This window comes from Lepisma saccharinum, chromosome 10 (genome assembly GCF_977018435.1).
Source record: "Lepisma saccharinum chromosome 10, izLepSacc3.1, whole genome shotgun sequence".
NCBI lineage: Eukaryota > Metazoa > Arthropoda > Insecta > Zygentoma > Lepismatidae > Lepisma > Lepisma saccharinum.
The window spans coordinates 55201490-55216679 of record NC_139238.1 but is presented as its reverse complement, the minus strand read 5'-3'; the positions used below and the strand labels follow the sequence as shown (position 1 = coordinate 55216679).

General features: G+C 37.7%; 1 protein-coding gene across 1 annotated transcript in view; it reads left to right on the top strand.

Moving 5' to 3' along the window:
• rho-7 (rhomboid family intramembrane serine protease rho-7) overlaps positions 1 to 15190 on the top strand; it is a 67878-nt gene that overhangs the window by 27051 nt on the left and 25637 nt on the right. The window contains exons 5-6 of the mRNA XM_083129831.1: positions 3168 to 3263; positions 10868 to 10992. Coding sequence (XP_082985957.1) covers positions 3168 to 3263; positions 10868 to 10992 — 221 coding nt within the window. The remainder of the gene's footprint in view (positions 1 to 3167; positions 3264 to 10867; positions 10993 to 15190) is intronic.

The window sequence follows — 15190 nt, the reverse complement described above, 5'->3', positions numbered from 1 at the left end:
TTTTTACCCTGTTAAAACACCAAGAGATGAAAAATTGACTGTGAAGGTCAAATATATGAAGTCAGTGACAAATGCACACTCCATTGACATGCCCGCGCAAAAATCAGTGTCGCCAACTCAAAGGAAATTACTGCAAAAGGGCACATACTTATTGACCGACCTTCGTATGTAGAAAGATTTGCTAAAGCTTCCATCCTTCGTCATTTTGGATTTGAGTTGTCGTAACATTGAGGAACATTCCTACAAAAAATCTTTTCTTTAGTGCTTAATTCCGGATTGAGGCCAAATTTTAGCAAATTACACCCTACTATGCTAATATGGTATGAATCAAGAAGAAATACGGCCACCATTTGCCATAAATGTAGCGGACTATGTAGATTATTTTTATTTGCTTCTAACCTTGAGAAATTGTAATTCATAACTGCATAATGCAATCCATGTTTGTGATTCATAGCATAGGGAAGAAAACGATATCCCAACTCTAAAAAATAAATCTCCAGTTACTTCCACTCTTTAGCAATGAACGCCATCTTGTAATCAATATAGTTTTTGATTTGCGAATATAATTTCTTTTAAAGGTACTGAGGCAACTTCTACATAGAAAAAGATTTTATAAAAATTGAAAAAAATAATCCCAAACTTAGGACTTGTTCCCCCTTTCCCCCACGTGAAGGGATCTTTATGGTGAAGAAGATGGCTGCCTTCCATTCCTGGACATCCTAATTTGCCGCAAACCAGATGACATCCTCGGACATAGTTTGTACAGAAAACCCACCCACACTGACATAGTTTGTACCGAAAACTCACCCACACTGACCTGTACCTAAATGCCAATAACTTCCATCACAAAGCACAACGCCTCGCCGTTCTGAACACTAGCCCACAGAACCAGTCTACAGCAGAATGGATACCACATGAGAGATATCAAGAGGGTCATCAACAAGGCAGTTTCATCATCAGAGACCAAGCATGGACAACAGTGTTGCCCTTAGAAGGGCCGATCCTTCACAACCCAGAGAAGCCGAACATGAGGACGAGGCCCTTACAAGGACCGATACTGCACCGCACAGCCCCTCTACCAGTAGCAACACAGGACAGGAATGCCCCACTGTAACCGTTTTACCATTTGTCGGACACACCTCCAGGAAGTTAAGCAGAATTATAGCCAGGCACGGAGTGAAGACCATTCACAGACCGCCCCTGAAAACCAAGGCCCTACTCTGTTCAGTCAAAGATAACCTGGAACTCCACATTCCAGGAGTATACTGTATACCATGTGAGTGTAGGACACCATACATAATCAAAACGGGACGCACCATTGAGCAGCAATGGAATGAACATCAGCGTAATATCCAATTACACCAACCAGAAAAGTCAGGACTTGCGGAACAGATCATCATCGAGGGACACTGGATTTTATTTGCTGACACCAAAATAATAGCCAAATGTGCCGGTTACTGGGACCGACGGGTAAAGGAAGCCATAGCCATTTCACGGGAAGCATCAATCTCAACAGTAACGTGGGACTCCGGCTCAGTTACGCCTGGAACCCACTCCTTCGTAAAAACAAGACACCAGCCAGTGAGAACACCAGGATCCAGAGTGAGCCAATAGAAAGACAGAGTCCAAAGTCTGCCACATCATAGTCATACGTATAACCCTACACTGGTCTCCATTTTTCATTTTGACATTCCCTGAAGATGAAAGAAATGCATGCCCTCGAGATGTTGGGAGCTAACTCCAATTTAACCTGGCTGGTAACCTGTGAACACCTGTTTGAATCACTTTGCCAGGAAAGCTACAATTCCTATGTTTGATGTGGTGCTTTAAGTCCACTTTATGCACAGTAAGGCTAATCAGGATTGGACCTACAGTTTAAAGTGGGATCTGAACCACCATGTGCCTCCACCAGGTATTGAACCTGGTACCCGTTATTTGCAAGATGACGATGCTACCACTGCCCTCCCCCCTCCCCCAAAAAAATAGTTTAATGTTGAACAACCACCAGTCACACAATGTTCCAAAATATTTACGATGGCACTTTTGCGAAACGTGGTTCGTACTCCTTTACAGATGTCAGCAGTGACAGCAATTAGGGGAGGTGGGTGAGGGTGGGTGGTTGCCCCCCACTTTTTTCCACTTTTGTCCCCGCTCCATGCTAACGTTATGTACCAATGGAAATTTAATTGTCCTTCCCCCCCACTTTTTATACTTGCCCCCCTAGTTTGGAACCCAATCGCCACCACTGGATGTGAGCGATACAAATGTTTTCTACCATGGAATAAATCTCTGCAATTTCAAATTGATAAACATGATGAACATTTCAAGTGCTCCTTGAACAGTTTAGAATCTTTAAGTTGGCAACAGTGACTGCATGACTCATGTATCTGGAGATGGTGCAAGAATGGAATGAGCATTTGCTGCAGATAAGCGAGCTGGGTCTTGCAAGGCCAAAAACCATGCGTACAGTTCTTACTCGCTCACTCGCCAGCCAGGCAGGCATAGTAAGCAAATTTGGCTGATGTGCAGCGCTCTGGTTGTAACATATATTTGGATTTCAATGTTTATTCAAATCCAGAATCATTACAGCCACTAGACTGTTCTTTGTGCTCAACAGGCTGTTTACACCATTGTGAGAGGGGCATTCATACTTAGTCAAAAGTGTGATCTTTTCCCTTAGCAAAAATCTTTTTTTAATGAACTTGCAAACTAAAATATTTTAAACTTTACTTTGAGGCCAAATAGATCTTTGACTGTAAATATTGTATAGACAGAAAGATATGTAGATTGTAATTATTACTTACATTTGAGGCAATTTTGCCTTTAATATTGCACAATGCAACTTTCAGTGGAAACTCGATTTTACATTTTTCTGTGGACCTAACTGTAAAAATTAAAATGTGGAAAATTGTAACATTGTAAAAAAATTAATTCAAACACAATATTGTGTTATTGTAAGACCATCAAAATTCTATGTATAATATATGTAAAATTTTGGTTCCACTGTGAATTCATTCTTTACTGTGTTGACAATATGTGATTATTATCCTTTTTTTGTAAGTGTCTAACATGTTAAAACTTGGATTTCTTTACATTTACTGAAAATGTTTTTAAAATTGACACAGTGTGTGTGTATATTTTATTTCTTATTCTCCTTTCTTCCACAGAAGTTTTATGCTGGCCAATGGTGCTGTCAACATTCAGTCACTTTTCCTTTCTTCATTTGATGGCCAACATGTATGTTTTGCACAGCTTTTCCTCAGGTATGAGAAATAATGATGTTCATATCTTTACAGAGATAATGATATGAAAATTAGTTTAGCTGCTGGTAAGGTTTTCTACACAAGAATGTGTTTCATTTTCTGTTAAGGATTCATTATATTAATTTTTGTGATGAAAATTCATTTGATGTTAAAAGAAAAAGAAGAACATTTTTTTTAAAAAAAAAAAATTGGCCCCTGTGTCCGCCACAATAAATCTAAGTTAATGAAAAAATATAGTACTGGTACATTCCTTCAATTATGCAAATTTTGGTTGAAAACAGGCTGATAATTCTTGGGGAAAGACATAGTAACAATATAAGAGCAGAAGTGTATCCAGCTTATGGAAACCATTTCCAGAATTTTGCTTCTAGCATTGGACCAATGGATGCTGAATGGACCACATTTAGAGGCAAGCACAACAAGAGACCACTCTTTGAGGATATGTAATGCCTGTGTCCCAGTGTTTGGAAGTAACTAGTTACAAGTAACAGTTACTTTTTGTGTAACTATAACTAGTTACTTTTAAAAGTAAGTAACTGTAACAGAGTTACTTTTTCTGATAGAAGTAACGTTTCAACATTTATTTTTACAGTTACTTTATGACATTTCAATTGCTACATAAGTGTCGTAAATTATTGGCGATTTAGGACTTAAAGTGAGCTGGATTTCAATATCTGCTGCAATACGAAATCCCATCCTTTGTTGCAAACAATAGATGAAGAGGAAAAGAGAAATTTGTTCTGAATTTGCCTCCTGTCGGACGGCAGTCGGTAGCTCCAGCTTAGGGGTGGCCAAACGGATCCGGATCCAAAAATTCCGGGTCCGAAAATTCCAGATCCGGGTCCGAAAGTTTCGGATCTGTATCCAGATCTTAAAATCCGGATCCGAGAGTTTCGTATCTCAATCCCATTATAATATTACCACACCTTAAAAGGTATTATGATCTTCGATTACAAAGAAATTTTTCATTAGTTAGTCCTACAAGAATTTTTTTCAAGTGTTGTTCCTAAAATACTTTGCTACGCATCGGCTATCACACTCGTGCACAAAAATAATCTTACTTGTTTAACATAAAATGTCAGAGGTGATTTTGAAAATGCCATTGAAACGAATATGTATTCATTCGAATGTATTGGAAATGGAAACACACATAAATTTGAGACATTCCATTCCAGGATGAAACCTTTAACACATATTACAAGATAGAAATGTTATACAAAAATTATACAATTGTTCTACAGTTACAGTTTTACAAATTAAAATAAAACATTATAATATATGCAGTGTTATATAATTACAAAGTGTAAGACTAACAAGGGAGGTTATCTAAGTGTCCCCCTCCGATTTCCATGAAACTTGGCAGTCGTATAGTGGGGCCCAAAGGAAGAAACACGTGTTTTTTTTGTTTCAGCTAAAAAAACGGTTTTAGGGGGCAAAACCCCTCAAATGTCAAGATGAGGACAAATTGAAGCGAGGATCTGACCCCTGTGTCCCTCCGATTTCCATGAAACTTGGCAGGTGTATAGTGGGGCCCAATGGAAGAAATACGTGTTTTTTTGTTTCAGGTAAAAAACTGTTTTAGGGGGCAAAACCCCCTCATGTCAAGATGAGGACAAATTGAAGTGAGGATCTGACCCCTGTGTCCCCCTCCGATTTTCATGATACTTGGCAGGTGTGTGTATAAACGGGCCCAAAGGAAGAAATACGTGTTTTTTTGGGGGGTTTCGGCTAAAAAACTGTTTTAGGGGGCAACCCCCCTCAAATGTCAATATGAGGACAAACTTAAGTGGGCATTTGACCTATGTGCCCCCCTCCGATTTCCATGAAACTTGGCAGGTGTATAGTGGGGCCCAAAGGAAGAAATACGTGTTTTTTTGTTTCAGCTAAAAAAATGGTTTCACAGGGCAAAACCCACTCAATTGTCAAGAGAGGACAAATTGAAGTGGGGATCTGACCCCTGTGTCCCCCTCCGATTTCCATGAAACTTGGCAGGTGTGTGTATAAACGGGCCCAAATGAAGAAATACATGTTTTTTTGTTTCGGCTAAAAATCTGTTCTAGGGGATAACCTCCCCTCAAATGTCAAGATGAGGACAAATTGAAGTGGGGATCTGACCCCTGTGTTCCCCTCCGATTTCCATGAAACGTGGCAGGTGTATAGAGGGGCCCAAAGGAAGAAATACGTGTTTTTTGTGTTTCAGCTAAAAACTGTTTTAGGGGGCAAAATCCGCCTCAAATGTCAAGATGAGGACAAATTGACGTGGGGATTATCTGACCCCTGTGTTCCCCTCCGATTCCCATGAAATTTGACACGTCTATAGAGAGGCCCTACGCTCCCTTTTTCTTCCTATGCCATATTTACGTGGTTTCGGGGTCAGATCCCCACTTCAATTTCTCCTCATCTTGACATTTGAGGGGTCAAGTCACGTGCCAAGTTTCATGGAAATCGGAGGGGGACTTAGACCTCCCTTGTAAGTGTATTAATTAATTACAAATCGAGCACGCGCACACACACACTATATATATGTGAGTATGTATGTATATTATATATATATGTATATTAGCATGTAACAATATGTTATAAACACATTCTTACTTTCCAAAGAAGCACATCTGGGATGGCAAAACGGATCCGGAGATCCGGATCCGAAAATTTTTAGGATCCGGATTTCGGATCCGCCAGGATCCGGATCTGGCTATCCCTACTCCAGGTACCAGGCATTAAATGGTGACAGGTTTATCGTATCTTCTTATCTTTCATTTGGTAGTCCTCAATTCCAAAGCGATATGCATATCTCGGAAGAGAGGTGGATTTCCCAGAAGCGGGAACTGGGAGATGAAAAGGGACAAGAAGTGTAAGAATGTGTAGCGGTTAAAGGTTCTATAGTAGAAATTACGTCGAAATATAACAGGAAACATAGTAACACCTTTGTCAGAATGAACAAGTAGATTAGTGAGGGAATTCACCTTTGCACCTAAGTTTTAAGTAATGAGCAGCATGAGTGGCAGCATTTTTTCACTTGCCAAACCCCTTGTAAAATGCACTTTTAGGGTCTCTTTATGTATACCCAAGGGGAAGAAAACACATAGCTCTGATTATAATTGGTTCTAATGACATGATCTGTAACTAAAGATTATTATATTGATATGATACTCTTAAAGGGTTTTGGAGACATGGACGGAAAGAAATGGTTTATGAAATGTCTCTTTCAAAACCAGTTTTTTGGAATATTAACTATGAAGTCTTGAACGATATAACCATTTTTCCAAGGCAAGTTCCAAGTTGTGTTCACTGATATTGTTGTCCTTAACCACATGAAATAACATAAACCTCACTGTTGCTTAACTATTCATGAAAATTGTTTAAAATTATGATAAAATTGCCAGCTCGGTGGCCGAATACATTAAGTGTCAAATTTTGATCTCGCCTCTGAAATTTCTAGGTTTAATTCCTGACCTAGTGACGAATATTTTGATTGTGTCTTTATCAGTTTCATATAATCATTACAAATCCTCATCTTTGCAATTTTCAAAAAAATGATGGAAAAACTATGTAAAATAACAGAAATAAATATACATAAATAAGCAGAATGAAGTACCTGGATCATATTGGGTAATTTGGCCTCCTTAAATCTGTCCACTCTGAATTTAACCAAGTGACTGCTATTTATGAACCCATGGTACATGAATTACAGTTTTATGTATACACACAGGATGTCATTAAAATGGCATCTGTGGACCACAGAAACGTGTGAAGTATTAAAAACAAACAACCTTTCTCAGTAATATTTTTGTCGTCGGTGCATCATTTCAGCATTACAAACATTCAAAAGAAGCCCATTTTGACACCTCTATGTTCACAACCCAACAAAACATTTGATCACATCCGTGATGCTGCTTTCTGTTGTGAAATGGTATGTGCCAGTGTTGCAAGGACACTAGCACATTCTTTTTTTTTTTTTCATTCATTCATTGTTTTCTGCCTAATTGGCAGGTTTTTCACTGCAATCTCCAACTTTCCCTATTCTCTGCCTTACGCTTCGTAATAGCATATGACCCAGTTAATTTAATATCATCCATAAGCTGACTTTTCCTCCTTCAACCAATCCCTCCAAGGAATCCCTTAGGAGGCAGTTCCTTCTTAGTGTCCTAACTAGTTTATTTTCCTCCTCTTGATGGTCTCCAGTATAGATCTTTTTTCACCAACTCTTTTCAGTACAGCTTCGTTTCTTACCTTGTCCGTCCATTTTACATGCTCCATTTTTCACCTTGTCCACATTTCAAAAGCTTCGAGTCGTTTTTCTTCATTTCTTCTCAACGGCCAGGTTTCTGCACCATATAGTGCTACACTCCACACAAAACATTTCACAAATCTCTTCCTTAGACCTATGTCCGTGGGTCCACAAAAAACATTTTTTCTTCTATTGAAAGCTTCTTTTGCTATTGAGATTCTCATTTTCACTTCTTGGTTGCAGCTCATGTCACTGCTTATAGTGCATCCGAGGTACTTGAAGCTATCCACTTGCTGGATTCTTTCACTGTTTGGTCTCACATTAATATTCCTTGGTTTCCGTCCTATGACCATTGCCTTTGTCTTGTTTACATTAATCTTCATCCCATACTGCTCACAGCTGCTGTTTAACTCTTCTAACATATTTGGTCTAGGAATTAATTCATGCGGTTGTTACGCACACATTGAAGCTGTAGTTCAAACACAAAATACATAAATACCTTAAGAAAAATATTGTCCATCGCGAGCCACCACTTTCGTCCATCTGTCAGGCAAGTTACGGATTCCGTGGCGAAAGAAGTCCTCATCCTTTGAAGCGATCCAGTCAGAGACCCATTTTTCGATATCTTCTGAAGAAATGAACTGCTGTCCAATCAAATCGTTATTCATGCAATCGATCAAGTAGTAGTCTGAAGGAGCAACGTCTGGTGAATACGGCGGGTGGGGTAAAACTTCCCATCCGACATTTTCTAAATAGGTTTTGACCGGTTTTGCAACATGTGGGTGAGCGTTATCATGTTGAAAAATAAGTTTATCATGTCTGTTCTCCCATTCTGGTCGTTTCCTGGCCAGAGCTTGCTTCAAACGCATTAATTGTCGTCGATAACGTTCTCCATTAATAGTTTCACCCGGTTGCAGCAGCTCATAGTACACCACACCTTTCATATCCCACCATATGCACAGCATAACCTTTGCACAGTGAATATCTCGTTTCGGTTGTGATGGACCTGGTTCACCTGGCTTCACCCAGGCCTTTTTTCGTTTCGGGTTCTCGTAATGGATCCACTTCTCATCGCCAGTAACAATGCGATACAAAAACCCCTTTCTTTTCTGTCTTTGAAGCAGCAATTCGCAAATGGTTTTTTGTCTTTCAACGTCTCTGTCTTTCAATTCATGTGGAACCCAATGTGACATCTTTTGAATCATTCCCATGGCTTTGAGGCGTTTGGAAACTGTTGTTTGATCAACGCCTAATGCTTCTGCAAGTTCTTCCTGCGTTTGACACGAATCCTGATCGAGCAATGCTCTCAATTCTTCGTCTTCAAATTTTTTTGGCTGTCCAGGTCGCTCTTGGTCTTCCAGGCCGAAATCACCACTTCCAAACCGTGCAAACCACTTCTGACACGTTCACTCAGCTAGCACATGGTCACCATACACTTCCACCAAAATACGATGACTTTCGGTAGCACTTTTCTGCATGTTAAAGTAATGAAGCAGAACACCCCGCAAAAACACTTTATCTGGCACGAACTGCATCATGTTCAGTTGACTACAAAATGCTGTTGTTGACGCGTCAATCAACTGCCCTATACTACGAACGATGCACGCTGACAGGAGTTTTCAATGCATGTGTGGCTACACGGAACTGTGGGACGATATGCTCGTTACGCCATCTCTTGTCCAGGTGCACGAATTAATTCCTAGACCAAATACTATTTATGGTTCTTTCATACTCAGTGAATAATGCCATGTCATCAGCAAATATTATGCAGTTTATTCCAATTTGACACCTCCTGTGCCCTGGAAACAATTTTTCACTATATCTTCTAAATAGGTATTAAACAAAGTAGGCGATAGGCAGCATCCTTGTCGTACTCCTCTTCCAATTTCACATCCTTTTGTCATTTCGTCTCCTGTTCTCACTTTTAACTCGTTGATTCATGTATAAGTGGCTTAGAAGTCTTCTCTCTTTCCAATCTACACCAATTTTCTTCAGAATTTGTGAAAGTTTAACCCAATCCACTCTATCAAAGGCTTTCTCCAGGTCTACAAATACTACAAACACCTCCTTTCCTTTCTTTAAATATCTTTCCCCAATGGTCCTCAGTAAACCAATTGCATCCCTTGTACCTCTTCCTTTCCTGAAACAAAACTGTTCTTCCTCTAACTCGCCACTGACCTTCGAGTATAGGTGTCTGTTTGTGTTTTGCTATTTACGTAATTCCTCACTTTTGAACACCAACTTCAGGGGTTGGAATTGTTTTGGTCGCCATTTTGAAACTGGCAGTGGATTACAAAATCATGTTCGCATCCTTTTCACGTTTTCAGTGACCTTTACAACGAGGTATTACACTACCCCCCTTGCCATTTGAAATTTTTGAGTTCTTCCCAAACTTTAGACCCCCTTTTTTGAGTCATGCGGTTTCATCCTTTTTTAGTCCCGCAGTCATCATGTGGCATATCGTTGGAAAGCTTGTGTGTGTTGGAAAGCACTTTCCGAAACTGTTATGGTGCTGCACTTATCTTAATTGTTAAGCTCGGTATACTCGATTTGGCTCACCTTCCTTTTTTTGCAAAACCGTTTTCTACACGGAAAACGGTAGGTGGTACAGACAAATGTTTCATATGACAATCGTATTTTTTCCCCGCCTTTCCGAATCTGCATTCTGAACATACCCTTGCCATTTGAAAATTGCACGAACGGGGCAAGTGTCCCCCACTAAAACCACAAAGGGTGGCTTTCGTGCTGTTGCAAATACTTTCTATGAATTCTTTGGACCCAACTTAGTGGTGCATTTTTTTGTTTCAACTTGATACGATCTCCCGTTCTCGAGAAAAAGGTAGTGTCTGGGTTGCTCTGAAACACCCTGTATAGTAGCCATGGTGGCTCAGTCGGTAACGCATCTGACTACCATGCTAAAGGTTCCAGGTTCGATCCCCAGCTGGTTCAAATCCAGGAACTTTTCTAATGTTAGAAGCGGCCCGGTGCCCACCCAGCGTCAAATAACATGGCTACCTGGGGGGTAAAGGCACTCAGGGGCGTGATGCTGATCACATAACCCCCACTCACGACCGGATCAAGAAAGTGTGGGGCGTTACCCTTGCACCCCTTATACGCCTTCATAGCGTGGTGCTAAGCACAGGGGAACACTTTACCTTTTTTATATAGTATCATTTTAACTGTTCCATGCCTATTTTATACATTTTGAGGAAATAGTATGATTAGAATCAAATATTAATAGTGTACTTTGTATGAACATTGTCCAAACTCGCCTTGATGATTCTAGTACTTATATAGGTTACATTTGTGTGCTCTATTTGTAAAAATGATTTTGATTTCTTCCATATGTAGCATATATCTTTAACATTTTCAGGTGCTGTTGCATCTTTAGGGAAGGAGCAGTTCTTAGGGCTGTACTTAAGTGCAGGAGCACTTTCTTCACTGGCCAGTTACTTTCATAAAGTTGTTGTATCTCAAAGTGGATTGTCTTTAGGAGCAGTAAGTGACATTTTCTATTAGAAAATAATGTACGCAATGGTAGTATTGCACACAAAGACACTAGAAATACATCAGGTTGATTTAAATCACGATTTAAATTATTTAAATCACTTTAAAGAAATAATTTGTAGAATTATGTAAATAAGGATTTTTGTAGATATCAGAATCACTTATGGTGGAAGTACATTAATCTCGTAATCATTTAATGGTGTTTATTAGACTCTAAGAATGAAAAAGATAGGAAACAAAATATATGAACTGATGGGATGAAGCTCTTACGAAAGGAAATGTAATATGTAAATACGCTTAAATTTATTTTCGTGTAGTTTACGGTTATTACAAGCATAAGAAAACAGTTTTTCATTGTGACGTTTCAGGAGAACACATGCTCCCTTCATCAGACATTTATTGCAATTTTGACTAAAATTACAGTTATAACAATGGTTAGCAATTTTTTAAACAAAAAGAATCCGTTATATAATGGATGTTGTTAATGTTACATTGTTGTAATAGAGCAACTTAACTGTGAAAAGAAGCAGTGTGTTTTATTTTTATTTCAGATAAAAAATTTAAAAAAAAGATTTATCTGAAATAAAAATAAAACTGACTGCTTCTTTTTACAGTTAAGTTGCTATATTACAACAATGTAACATTGACAACAAGCATTATATAATGGATTATTTTTGTTTAAAAAATTGCTAACCATTGTTATAACTGTATCTTTAGTCAAAATGAAAATAAATGTCTGATGAAGGGAGCGTGTGTTCTCCTGAAACGTCACAACGAAAAACTATTTTCTTATGCTTTTAATAACCGTAAACTACAGGAAAATAATTCTACAATGCAAGCAATGCATACATACAAGAAAAACGCTTAAATTTCTCTGGATTTAAAAGTCAATTACTTTTGTAGGCAAAAATTGCAAACATTTTTTGTAGAAAAATATACAAAATACTAATCATGTTAAACCACAAATGGTGTTGTTATCATTAAACTGTAAATAAACAGGGCAGCTGATATTTTGCAAACTATCATTAAAAAAATAGCCAAAATTCAGCTACAAAGACTTGAAAAAATATTTTCAGTTACAAATAATAGAGTACATCCTGAATGGTTTATTTTCAATGAAAGAAAATTTGCTGAAATTATTACAGTTTTATTGACACACTCAACAAACATTTCCATAGTAGGTTCATAAGTACGGGGTCAGAAACAGAAACATGTATATTGATTGTTTGAATATTTTACTGGGCCGTTGACTAGAAAATAGCCTTTTTATTAAAAATAAACAAAAAAAACGTATCTATATGTATGGTGCCAAAAACCATACAAGCAATTTTAAGCATGTTTTGTTAAGAAAATGTAAAAATCGAATTAAATTTAAAAATCCGATTTAAACCAAAAAAATCATCAAAAATGATTTTTTAAATAGAACGCATGATTTTTATTCACCCTGCTATATAGTGGCTGGAAACCTGCTGCTTGCTGGAGCAATCAGTATACATTAAAGTGCATAGCACATTTTCATTACCACTCAATGGTCATATATTTCCTAGAAAAAAATTCATCTTGCCCTCGCTGGTTCTTTTTACAGAAGGAGAATGTGAAATTTCGTCTCTTGTTCAGTGCATAACGGTCATTCTGTGCTGCCATCCTACCCTTTGCACATGACATGGACATTCCCGCAGTCTCGACCAGGCCAATCACGATCTTTTTTTTGCCCCATACAAGTCCACATAGCTTCTTCTTCCACTATTAGTGCATATCTTAAAGATTTTTTTTTGTCACATTCCACCAATTTTTTCTGCTAATGTCTGCCATATATGATCCCTATCTCCTGCATATCAATTCTCTCCTGAATTCCCTCTTCTGAAATCCACCAAAGGCATATACTATGTGCTTCTTTATTTTGGATTTGTTAAGTATGTGAAGGTATGTGAAATTTCCTTCTCTAATCTCAAAGCCCATAGACACCTGACTACTGTTTGCAACACTGGATATAGCTAATGGGGTTACTGCTTTATGCTGACTGAAAACTGCCTCTAATTGAGGAAAAAGTATCCTATTATAGAAGGTGGCCTCTTATTGGTTTGTTCAAGCTTATCTCTGTTCTTCTCAGTGCTGCTCCACATAGATGATACAAGTTGTAAAAAGGTTGGAGTACTTGCATACAGTTCTTGTCCTTTTTTGTGAAAATATAATGTATTGAAATGAAATTAGCACATTACGTTACAAATTGTTAAGAATAAGTTAAAACGTAAAACACTCACTCTAGAAGCAGTTTTCTAGTAGATTGAACTACTTGCGACATGATATGACATACATTTCATGGTTCCACATTTTAGAATATCTCTTCCTGCAAAATTCACACACTGTACATTTGAATACCACATGTAGTTTCAAGTGGGTTTGCACATTCTGAGTGAATTTTCTACCACATGTCTCACCTATGGCTGTTTTCCATTATGCATACTCTGGTGGAGTTTCAAAGTGGTAAGAGTTTGGATGACCTAGCTCTGCAGATTTCACATGGCTTGCTAGTTTTGTTATGACATGCTAGATGATGAGATCACAAAGGTTTTTTGCGTGTGTAATCTAGGGAATTGATTTTAAGGTGCAGCACCTTTTCAAAAATATAGCTGTTTTCATACTGATTGTTTAAGATATGTATTTTAGGACATGAATGAACACACTTTGTTGCACCTTTTTGTGAGAATAGCACATTTATACCCTTTTTACACCCTCTTTTATGCTTCAGTAACTTTTTCCTTCATGTTCTGTTAAAAAAAATTGTACAGATAAATAAATGGTTTTCACTCTTCTTGAGCAGCTACAAAAAATCCTACAGTCTAATTTTGTACAGCAGAACGAGAGCTATAAAATGGTATTGCAGCCCCAATATTTCCCAAGATAATGGAGGAAAACCTGCAAGAGAAAGCACAAATGTCAACAACCTATTCGGCAAAACCACAGTTCTCTATGCGATCCATGCCCATTATATACGGAAGGTGCAGACAAAGAGAGCATTGAATAATTAAACTCTTGTTTCTCTTCAAACGCACAAATCTTTCGCCTTTTAAAGATTAAAGAGCATTGAATAAAGGCATTTCATCAGCACCTTTTTGAAAACATTTTCAGAACCTTTTGTACCCTTTCCCAACCATAATTTTACACCTTAAAATCCTTTCTCTAGTAATCATCACAAATGTCACATGGGATCATGTTTTGTTGTGTATCTTCTTAAATAGTGTTACAACCTGATCCACAAATATCATACTTGAATTGAGACTGCACTTCATTCCTTAACCATATGCATAGCAATGGCAGATCCAGAAGTTGCAGTCGGGAGGGGTGAATTTCAGTTGGTTACCTTACCGAGAATCAATTCTAACCTACATTTGCACTTTTTTTAAATAATATATGGTTCTGTCAACATGAACAAATTATGTTCTAGAGAATGGTGTTTGTTTTTTCTTTTGCAAAAATAGGGACCAGGGTTGGAAATAATTGGTTTTTATTGTATGTTGCTATTGCAGGGTGGCTACTCACTGGGAATTCTAGGAATTCTGTGTGAATTATTTGCTCCGGGAATTATGCATGATTTTTTTCTCCGTAGATGTGAAAAATTTCAACTTTTATTAATCCAAATTCCATTGAATTTATAAATATTTTTAAATGCCCTGAGGCAAGTTTTTCACAGTTTAGCTTTTATTTTTATCGATAAAGGAAAAGAAAGTTGCGTGGAAAATAAAACAGAACTCTCTCACTCCATTTACTTTCTAGTGTCTTTTGCAGAACAATCTATCTGACAGACGAAAGAATATTGCAAGATAAGATATCTTGAAATGATTAGTTAAATTTGAATTTTAAATTCTTTATACAATTGAATTAACAATTTTTCGTAGATTAGTATATCTCTTAACATTTGTGACTTGTGTTTGTAGATATATTTCGGTCTCAGTATGCGAAATGACAATTGAAACTCCGTACCTTAAATTAAATATGTATATCGTTTAATTGAATTGAACTACAATTTTGGATTCATTAGAATCACATGGACCCTTCATATTGTTAATATATTTGTTTGTGTGGGGAGGAGGGGTTTGTTGTTGATGAGAGCCGGAAATATGTAAGGTTGAAATAGAGAAAACATCTGCTTGTACTCTTGAATTTTTGGAAAGTTTGCCTTGAAATTATA